Raw genomic sequence first — 10,627 nt, forward strand, 5'->3', positions numbered from 1 at the left:
GAGTGAGTGTGTGTGTGTCTGTGGTGTGTGTGTGTGTGTGTGTGTGTGTGGTGTGTGTTCCTGAGTGCCACTAAGAGCACAGGAGGTCAGAAGACAATATTGGGGAATCAGTTCTCTGCTCCTCTTGTTTTGAGGCAGGGTCTCTCTTCTTTCCTCTGCTGCTGTCCTGGCTGTGTACTCCAGCATACCAGGCCCTCAAGTTCCCAAGCAATGCTGTTTTCTCCCATTTCACTATGGGGGATGCTGGGGTTACAGATGTATGCCCCTGAATTGAGCTTTTTAACTATTTTTTTACATATGTTCCTGGGTTCTGGGTCATCTAGCCTTGGTGTCAAGCAACTTTACACACTGAGCATTCTAACAATGCCATTTAGATTTTTTGGTCAGTGATTAAAATTTCTTTTCCCAAGAAAGGCTCTTGGAGTCGTGATTTCCAGAACCTCAATGCTCTGAGATACTTTATCAATATTCTTATAGTGAGCATTGCTATATTTAACAGTAATTTAAAGTTTTCTGGAATTTTCCTGCCTGCTCTTTCCTATTTTGCCTCCTTATGTCTTAAGCCTACATTAAGGGACATCTTGTTTTGGCAGGGAGAGAGGAGTTGTCTAGCATTCACTTCCTAGGCTCAGCTAATTGACTGGCAGAGTGTGAAACCCTCTGTGTAAAAGTGACCAGGGTCTCTTGATGTTTTGCGGTCAACCTGTGTAGCAGGAATCTTAAATGTCTTATTAATAAAAAACTCGGGGTACGGTATTGGGGTGAATGCTGAAAGGTCAGAGAAACAGATTGAGCCACAGCTAAGCTCACCTCGCCAATTCCTCAGCTGATCTTGTTTCCTCAAACTGGAAGCCTCTGAGTACTCATCCAAATAGATCTCAGCTGAACTGCTGCTAAAAGCCTAAAAGCTTAACTAGACTCTAGTTCCTGGTCTTCATGCCTTAAATACCTTTCTGGTTTTTGCTCAGTTCCTGGGATTAAAAGCTTGTGTCACCATGCCTGGCTGTTTTCAGTGTGGCTTTGAACTCACAGAGATCAAGATGGATCTCTGTCTCCTGAATGCTAGGATAAAAGTCATGTGCTACTACTGCCTACACCTTTTTTATAATATAGTGGCTGTTCTGTTCTCTGACCCTCAGATAAGTTTATTAGTGTGTACAATATATCAACCACAAACATGTCTTTAACAAAAAACATGAATGCAATAATAGATACTATCTAACCAGAATATAGATGAATGCAATAGCAGTTATTCTCTAACAATGAGGTACAGGAATACATGAATACATTAATAGGTACTCTCTAAACAGGGGCTACAGTAATGCAATATTTGATACTCAAACTTCTAAAAAAAAGTGAAGAAGAGCAGAGCCACATCTCAAGTTTTTTCACAGTTAGCAGGTGTTCTTTCCAGTCTAGCAAACTTATCACCCACTAACAATTGGAAAACAGTTGAAGCCTTCTTTCTTGTCTCACTGGAATTTAGAAGCAAAGTCAAGTTATGTGTGATTCATAACATTTTATCCTTATAGGATGGACCAAGCTTCTCCCTCCTCCCTTCTCTTCCCTGTGTTTTTATTTTCTGTTACCTTGCCCACATTCCCTTTCCATCCCATTCCTTCTCCTTCTCCTCTATCCCAGAATCCCTTTCCCTTTCCTTCTTCACTTCCCTCCTCTTCTCCCCTCACACCTCTCTTCTCCTCTCTTTTGTCTTCTCCTTTTTTCTTCTCTCTTTTCCTATCCTTCCCTCTTTCTTCCTCTCTCTTCCACTCCCCTCTGCTTCCTTTTCCTCCCTTGGTTCTTTTGTTCCCTTGCTTCTACCCATAATAGACTATAGTGGAATAGGATATATATTGTGACATATATAAAAATGATGGGTGATACAGTACTACTATTTGCACGCTATCATTACTCTTCTAGACTTGTGTTTTCTTGAACTCTGTCATGAATTCGCTTCCAAAATTAAATTCCAACAGATGCATTTATTATGCTTTTCTTAGCCAAGGGTTATTTGGTGGTGATAGAGCACATTTTAGAAGGACTCATACATTCCTAATTTTTAAGAATATTTCTCAGTTTTCTTCCTGACTGCTTTATAAGCCTCCCCTTCGCATGTAATTTTCAAAATCACCTCAGGTCTATTTTTGTAGGCAGTACAGAGAAGGCAAACACCAAAAGTTGGTAACTCCATATATCAAAGGCATTTTAAAAAACACTTTAAAAATTATTTATTTATTTATTTATTTATTTATTTATTTATTTATTTATTCATTCATTCATTATGTACACAGTGTTCTGTCTACATGTATGCCTGAGAGCCAGAAGAGGGCACCAGATCTTATTGTAGATGGTTGTTAGCCACCATGTGGTTGCTGGGAATTGAACTCAGGACCTCTGGAAGAGCAGCCAGTGCTCTTAACCACTGAGCCACCTCTCCAGCCACAAAGGCATTTTCTTAATGTCATTGCTTACATGATGGATTCTTTCTCTGTTTATCTCTGTGACTGCCTTTATATCTTGAATTTTTATATAAAATATGTTAGCTTTTTTACCAATGTGATAGAATACCTGGCAAACAACTTAAGAGAAGAAAGATTTATTTGGTCTTTGTTTTCAAAGGTTTGGGTTCGTTATGATGGGTACAGCATGGTGGTCACCATGGTAACCAGGGATCTATGCATTTAGGTTTACAGCTAATGTCTAACACTTAAAGGGCTCCACCCTGCTTTAGATGTATGGAGGTCACTGGACAACTTTCAGAAGTCATATGGCTTCTCTGTGTGGGCTTAGCAGTAGAGCTATATTGTCCTCACCACAGGATGAAAAGCTTAACCATTAGGATCATGAACTATGATGGTCATTGGAAGGATGCTAGGACAGATACGGGTTTGCTTGTTGTACTTTTATTTATGTGTATGTATTTTTCAGGTGTGTCAAGTCTGAAGAGAAGTCACTTGGAATTGGGTTACATGCATTTTGTACAAGAGTATTTGGTATGAACAATTTCCTAACACATCAGACCAATACTATACTGAGTACTTAGTAAACTAGTTAATTTTCTCTGAATAAAAAGATAACAACTATCTTGTTAACCCAAAACACAACCATCACCTTACAGGAAATAAGAAGTTTTATTCTGGGATCAAATATGAGTGACCACAATGGGAACACAGATTCAGGTCATCCAAATGTCAGTTTTCAACATGGCGACATTAGTGATGTTTATAGTTGGAGAACACAGGAAGTTATGAATAAGGCACTTATCAAATACATCTGTGGGAATGTCAGCTAGGTTGGTGACAGCAAAGCAGGGAATTCTCTGCTGTAGGGTGAAGTGCTATCTGATGGCATTCTTAGGGTTTGGGAGAATAGAGACCTGTTCAGTCACCACATCTCCTCAAAGGCTCCCTGTGATAGTTATGGATGGACATGAGGGCAGACACAGGGAAGGCCAATACATGATACAAAAGAGAAGAAAAGAGAATCTGTCTCTGGATCTGTAGTATCCCAACTGTCCACATCCAGGAAATTACAATGCCCTTGTGGTATGTTTAACATACATGTGCTCTGTCCACATAACCCTGATCTCCAGTTTAAAGCCCTTGTGATTGGAAATGGCAACTTTTAATTAGTCTGAGAATGAGGTAACCGCGGAGGTGAAAAATATTTCCCCTTGTCTTTCCAAAACTTACCTATACTTAATTACACCTTTCATCTCTTAGTAGATTCAAGAATAAAACAAGAAGGAAATGGTTTTGGTAGTTAGATGTACAGAAAACTAGAACAAGGCATTGGAGAAAATACATGAGGTTCATGGTTATAAACTCAATGAATGCTTTATTAGCATTTTTTACATTGTTTTATTTGTTGTGATCTAGAAACTTTACATTAAATTATAATTCCTAAAAGTGGAGAGGCATTGATTCATATTTTGTTATGTTGTTTATTATTTAATACTGAATGGAGTTACTTCCAAATAAAACAACACCTCTCTCTCTCTCTCTCTCTCTTCTCTCTTCCTGGCAATGGGCTGTTTTTCTTTCTCTTGTCATTGCAGCTGGCATTCCAGCACCTATTTACTTTGGTGCCTTGATAGACAGAACCTGTTTACACTGGGGGACTCTGAAATGTGGAGAACCAGGGGCGTGCAGGATGTATGATACGAATAACTTCAGGTAAAGATAATTTTTGAGACTTACTTTTGTAGTGCATAAACTGTCCTCAATCATATGTAACATTTTCTTGAGTGATAAGATGACATTTGGCTTCATTTTCAGAATGCATGTGGATGGTATAACTTCCTTATTATGTATTTTAATATTTCCCATTATTTCTAAAATGTTTGATACAATTAAGCATGTGTGGGTTTCCTAACCTAACCCTTCATAATACTTTTAAAAGGGAGCAGGTGTCTGTGTAGAGGCCCTGGAGCAGTAGGGGGAGAGCTGCATCTGGAGCTGAGCTAGCATGGCAGAACACTGGAGATAAACAGAACAGCAAGATCCAGAGACCAGAGATAATGGCACTGTTGGTGGAAACAAATATCTCAGCTCCCACCACCCCATACCTATGACAGAGAGAAGGACTTTTTCCTTCCGCAGGGGTCAGTATGGCAGTCCCAGCACATTCAAGCAGCAGGGATTCTGACGTTCTAGCTCCTGGAAAGGTCACAGCCCTCTCATGCTTGCAGCCTGATATAATAAGAACCCAAGTCTGTGGACGGCCCTTGCAGTTTAACAGCATGCCAGGTGCTGTTCCCGGGGGCCTCCTTGAGAAGGGGCCTGCTACCTGAATTTGACTGACGGTCTCGTCTCTGGGAACCCACGGATGCTCCACTGCACTTAGTGGTTGGCTGCCTCATGGACATTACCTGGCTCAGTAGAGCGGTTGTGGTACAAACAGGCTGAGAGTTTCACAAAGGGGGAGGACGTTGTCACACATACACATAACTGAAACCATTAACCTCAAGAGCCAGCAGATCAGGGGGCCTGGCCTCTGAGATCCGGGTATTGCTGCTGTTTAGACTAAAGGCAGTTACCTGCATGGTTCCCACCACTCTCGTTCTACACAGGCCCCTGTCACTGACACTATAGGAAAGAATTGTGGGTTCCCTGCTGGCCTATGCACAGAGGTCATGACAGGCTGATCTTGAGCCAGACTTAGGCTGTTACCTTGCTGTCCCTATAGGGCAAAAGGTCCCAAAAAGTCCACAGAGAACCTTTGTTTGCTACAGACTACACTGTGCTCCTCCTTGCTTGTAAAACCACTTCAGCCAAAAGGTATTTTGGCTCTCTCTAGGTATGACCCAGTTCTGTCTGTTTCTGGGTGAGGAGGATACTGAAAAATTCTGAGAAAGAAAAAGTGCTGGCTATTTCCCTGTCCTCAACTGTGTATAGCTGGGGTGGCTACTATCCCATTCTCAGTCTGGCGTGCCTATAGTAAAAGTGTTGAATGCCTCATCTACTTCTGTCAGTGTATCTATGTTGGACAAAGCTCCAGTTGCCTTGACGTCCCCAGAATGGAAAACTGTAACCTCGAATTGGAAGCAAATTCACCCTATTTCCCTCAAACTGATTTTGTCAGGTTCTTTTATAACAGTGGCAGGAAAATAAACTAAGATATTTGTTAATTTTTACACATCTAGAAAAAAATCTCAATTGTATTTCTAGACTGTTACATCTGGTTTTAAGCATCTCCACATATATAACATATTTATACTTTCCCACTGTAGATGTAACTATGATCATTTTCTCTGTGCTAAAGTAGTTCAGGATTTCCTGTCTAAGGAATGGTGCCACCCACTGTATGCTAGTTCTTCTCAACTCAATAATGTAACCAAAATATCTCCCTCAGACATGTTTACTGGCCAACATATTCCATACTGGCCTTCGCTGAAACTTTCTCCCTAGGAGATTCTAGATTGTGTAAAGTTTACAGCACTATTCATCACACCATATTTTCCTATAAACATGTTAAGAACATGAAAGAATGCTTTCATAGTTATTTAGAAATATACATGTCACAATACCTATTTCCCAAACACATCAAGGCCAGAAACCTGAAGTTGTATTTTATCAATTCTAAAAAGAACAGATGCTTATAACAGTATAAAAGTTATTCTCAGAAATGCTGAAAGGGAAAATTAGCTAATTAATTTCAGGAAACTTAGTCTTCATGCTTAACCTGGAATAGTTCAGCAAATGAAAAGAATTAATAACTAAGCAAAGTAGATTATGTTAATTACTAGGGCAAAATAATCACCTGATGTTTTTCTTTGAACAATAAATGATCTCTAAGAATATAAAAGGTTAGCTTCCACTGAACGCATTAAGAATTATATTAATACAGATCAGTTGTTTTCAATAGGAACATTTACATCGGCTTGCCTGCAGCACTAAGAGGATTGAGCTATCTCCCAGCGTTCTTCATTCTAAAACTCATGAAGAAGCGCCAACTCCCTGGGGAAACTGACTCTTCAGAAACTGAACTTGCAGAGACAAAGCTCACAGAGAAGAAAAGCGAGTGTGTGGATGTGCACAGAAGTCCCGAGGTTGAGAATGACAGAGAACTGAAAACTAAGCTGTAATGAGTTTTCTATTGGCCTGCACAAGCCCTTGACAGAGTGTGCATTTGATTCTTTTGAATTGTAAGAAGTACTATAGGAAATCTCTTCTTATCCTTAAGGACCTCAAAATTATTTTACTCATGACAAAAATATTTACTGACAGCATTTTTAGAACATTAGGGTAGCACTTAAGATTTTCCCAGGGAAGTCTATGGTGACCCCATACTGAACTATATAGCTGTCTTCATTTTCAAAGAGCATTTTCTCTTTTAACTCAATATAAGCCTGTGAGTATTTCCCACATATCTTCAAATAGCATTAAAACTTGGCCATTTCTGAAACACTATTCAATTTCATTAAATTTATGCTTTAATGCTGGAAGTATTTAGAGCTGAAAATATGCATCTTTGTTGTGTCACATTGAATAATTATCCTTTCTACATGCAAGACATCTGCACATGTCTATGTCTATTTAGGAGTTGTAAACTTTTTTTTGAGACATGCTGCTTCCAAAATATGACTTCTCATAATGTATGGCCTCTTGTTTTGTATCCCTTCTTTTATTACTCTTGTCAAACATTTAATCACTTTGTTTAGAGCACTGACACATTTAGTGAGGTTATTAAAAATCTTGTAGCAAAGATGGTTCGAACTTTTTTTTATAGTAATTCAAGATTGGGCATGAAAGTCTTTCCTAAAAACCAGTATTTGAGAAAGGCAGACCTTCCAAAGACCCTTTGTGGAGACAGAACTCTATGTCAGTAGTAGAGTGCTTGCCTAGTTTGTGGCAACCCTAATGTAAACTACTGATAATAAAACAAAATATATTTAAAAAGTCAAGGATGGATGCCGTATTTACAGTTCAACAGACTGCCTTCTCATATGCAGGTGGCCTCTTTGGTCCAGTGTTCATTTTACTCATGGGTTCTCAGAGCACCTGGTTATTAAATTTCAAAATCATCTCAGAGTAAAATGATTTAACAAGGGCCAGCTGGATGGCTCAGTGGAAAGGGGTGTTTGCCACCAAGTCTGACATGATAATTTTGATCTCTGGGATGAAGAAAGAAAACCATCTCTTGTAAATTATCCTTTACCCTCTGCTGTAGTTCCTCACCCTCAAACAAATAAATAAATGAAAAAAAATTGTAGAAAGTTGTAAACTGTAACATTGGGATTAATAAAATTCAAGGTGCACTTTAAAATCAAAATCAACTTGTTTGAGAACTGTCCCTCTTAAGATCGGGAATTAGGACATTTGGGTTCCAGTTGATAACTCTGCTTGTGAAGAACTGGGGGTGCACCCTTAATTGACAAAGTGAACCACCAGGCTAGGTGTTGAGAGTTAAAATCCTCTTTTATTTCCAGTTCCCTCTGCTTTGTGCTTTGGTTGAGGATGTGAAATCTCAGCTTCCTGCCCCAGTCACCATGGCTGCAGCTGGCTGTCATGCCTCCTTGCCATGAGGGACTTCTATCCCTCTGGAATCATAAGCAAAAATAAACTCTTTTCTTTTACAGGTTGCTTTGTGGTGTTTTATTACAACAGTGAAAAGTAATTGATACAGAACTGTGGGAGCCCGTTTTCAGGTTCCTCGTGGCTTTACCCAGCAGGTCAGCATAGAGGATGATTAGGGCCACAGGACTGAGTGCAGGTGTCTGAAATGATCTGCACTTGGCTGTGCTGGGGGAGGAGGTCTTTTGCTCCACCCCTTGGCATCTCTATAAATACCCTGGGGCAGAGACAGTCAGGGCCCCTTGGAATAGGTTCCAGGCCATCTTGAGGCTATTCTGTATTTTCTATCTATTTATCTCCACAATCTAAATCCTTCTATCTAATATTTCCTGCTGTTCACACTCAAGAAAACTCTGGGGAGCTGTGGGGTTGGTGGGTAAACACCTCACACAAAACTCATCTTATTTTGTGGTTGATAAAGAATGAATAGATTTTAAGGAACAAGCCTGTCTATTGTAGAGCCATGGTTCATGACTATATCATGACCAAAACTATTTCTTTCTGATCCTCATTTTTCTTTCCTTGGTAATGTATGTCCATAATATAAAAATGGCATAAATCCCTAAAGATGGGGAGGATGAAGGAAGGAAATGATCAGAATGTCATTCTGTATGCTGTGAATGTGTGTTGCTCTGATTTGGTTGATAAAATGCTGATTGGCTAGTAGACAGGCAGGAAGTATAGTATAGGCAGGATAAGCAGAGAGGAGAATTCTGGGAACAGGAAGGCTGAGTCAGGAGTCGCCAGCCAGACACAGAGGAAGCAAGATGTGAAGGCAGATTTGAGAAAAGGTACCAAGCCACTTGGCTAAACATAAATAAGAATTATGGGTTAATTTAAGTGTAAGAGCGAGTCAGTGATAGGCCTGAACTAATGGCCAAGCAGTTTTAATTAATATAAGCCTCTGTGTGTTTACTTGGGTCCAAGAGCTGCAGGACTAGCAGGTGAGAGAGATTTGTCCTGATCATGGGCCAGGTGGGACACAGGAAAACTTCAGCTACAAGGAAAGGTGAGGGGTGGAGGTCAATCTACTGTGGTTATTTATGCATAGTAAGATGAAAAAGAACATCTACCTGCTAGAGCAGAATGCAAGCAGCCACATACGTAAAAGCTATTTAAGGGAACCAGAATGTTCATGGGAGAGTTAAGTTGACAGTTTCAGTTACTCGAACTAAGACCAATCCACTTCCAAGAAGAAAAGGCTTATTTTGCTCCAGAAGTCTCCAGCCATGATCACTCAGCCCTGCTGCTTTGGACCTGTGTCTGTGTAGCACATTGGGGAAGAAACTCATAGGAAGGAAGTTGGGGACCTCACATTGACCTGGAATCTGAGAGAGGGATGGAAGTGGCAAAGGGCCTAGTATCTCTTTAAGGGCTTATGGCCATGGACCCAACTTCCTCCTTCCAGGTCCCACCTCTTAATGCTTCAACCACCTTCCAACAGCACCTTGCTGAAGACTAAGATTTTAACACATTGGGGGATTGACCAAACCCAAACAACAGTGAAGAGAATGTAGACAACTTAACTGAAAGGCTTTTTGCAGTTACCTTCATGTTATGATTTCCTGAATTAATGAGTGTGTCCTAAATGAAAATGTCATGGGGATGGAGAGAGCATGTGCTGCTCTTGCATATGTTCTAAGTTTGGTTCCCACCACCCACAACCACCTTTGACCTCAGCTCTGGGGGATGATGTCTCTGATCTTCAAGGTACATGTGCTCACATGCATATACCCAGTGCCTGGGACTCACTGCTTATGAAGGAGATAGTCTTTCACTCTAAAAGCACAGGTTCTTCTTTGATAGTTAGAAACAGAGAAAGCCCACTGCAGGACCCAAATGCTGGTTTCAACATTTTCATTTTTTGAAGCAGTTTCCCACTTTTTAATCTCAAGCCAGCATCGTCTTCCTGCCACCCCTCTCCAGTGCAGGGATTCCCAGTGTGTGCCACCACACCCAGTGCAATCCACATTTCTCATCTGTAGTCATCTCAGGGAAATTATCCCTTCTTTGAAGCTGTAGCACACATGAACACCGTATTTCAAAGAAATGACTTAATGCTTTAAAGAGTTTTGCCAGTGTTTCCAGACTTTTCTTAAAAAACAGCCAAGATTAGAATTTGGTCTGTAAATCTGAAAACTGATAGATTTAAGATAGTAGAAAACATGATCTATCAATGCAGGGCAATCTCCTTTGAAGATGTTCTTGACAGTGATGGGAGCAGACTGTAGAGTTCTTCACATTCAAGTCATGGGGCTGGATTTTGGGAACTGATTAGTGAGCAATAACAGCACCTTAAGCTGTTCTAAATGGAACATTAGCTTTTTGAGTTAGCTAAAAGGACCACCACTCCTCAGGAAAAACACACTGGAATCTGAGTTTGTGTCCTAGATGCAGTATTGCTTCCCCCAAGAAACCTTCCATCTGAAGATGGTGAGAGAATGCACACGACTATTCAAACAGTCATTGGAATGCCGGGAAAGGGTGACAAAGCCAGTGCAAGAGATTCTATCTCCACTTTAGGTATTTTTAAACTTAATTGTTTATTCATT

The 10,627-nt window shown here is 40.3% G+C and overlaps 1 protein-coding gene across 1 annotated transcript in view; it reads left to right on the forward strand.

The window, feature by feature from the left end:
- LOC114700296 (solute carrier organic anion transporter family member 1A5-like) overlaps nt 1–8,077 on the forward strand; it is a 58,248-nt gene extending 50,171 nt beyond the window's left edge. Inside the window, exons 12-14 of the mRNA XM_028879883.2 lie at nt 2,929–2,993; nt 4,058–4,175; nt 6,367–8,077. Coding sequence (XP_028735716.1) covers nt 2,929–2,993; nt 4,058–4,175; nt 6,367–6,586 — 403 coding nt within the window. The 3' untranslated portion in view covers nt 6,587–8,077. The remainder of the gene's footprint in view (nt 1–2,928; nt 2,994–4,057; nt 4,176–6,366) is intronic.
- The last annotated feature ends 2,550 nt before the right edge of the window (nt 8,078–10,627 follow it).

The sequence above is a fragment of the Peromyscus leucopus genome, chromosome 3 (genome assembly GCF_004664715.2).
Source record: "Peromyscus leucopus breed LL Stock chromosome 3, UCI_PerLeu_2.1, whole genome shotgun sequence".
Taxonomy (NCBI): Eukaryota; Metazoa; Chordata; class Mammalia; order Rodentia; family Cricetidae; genus Peromyscus; species Peromyscus leucopus.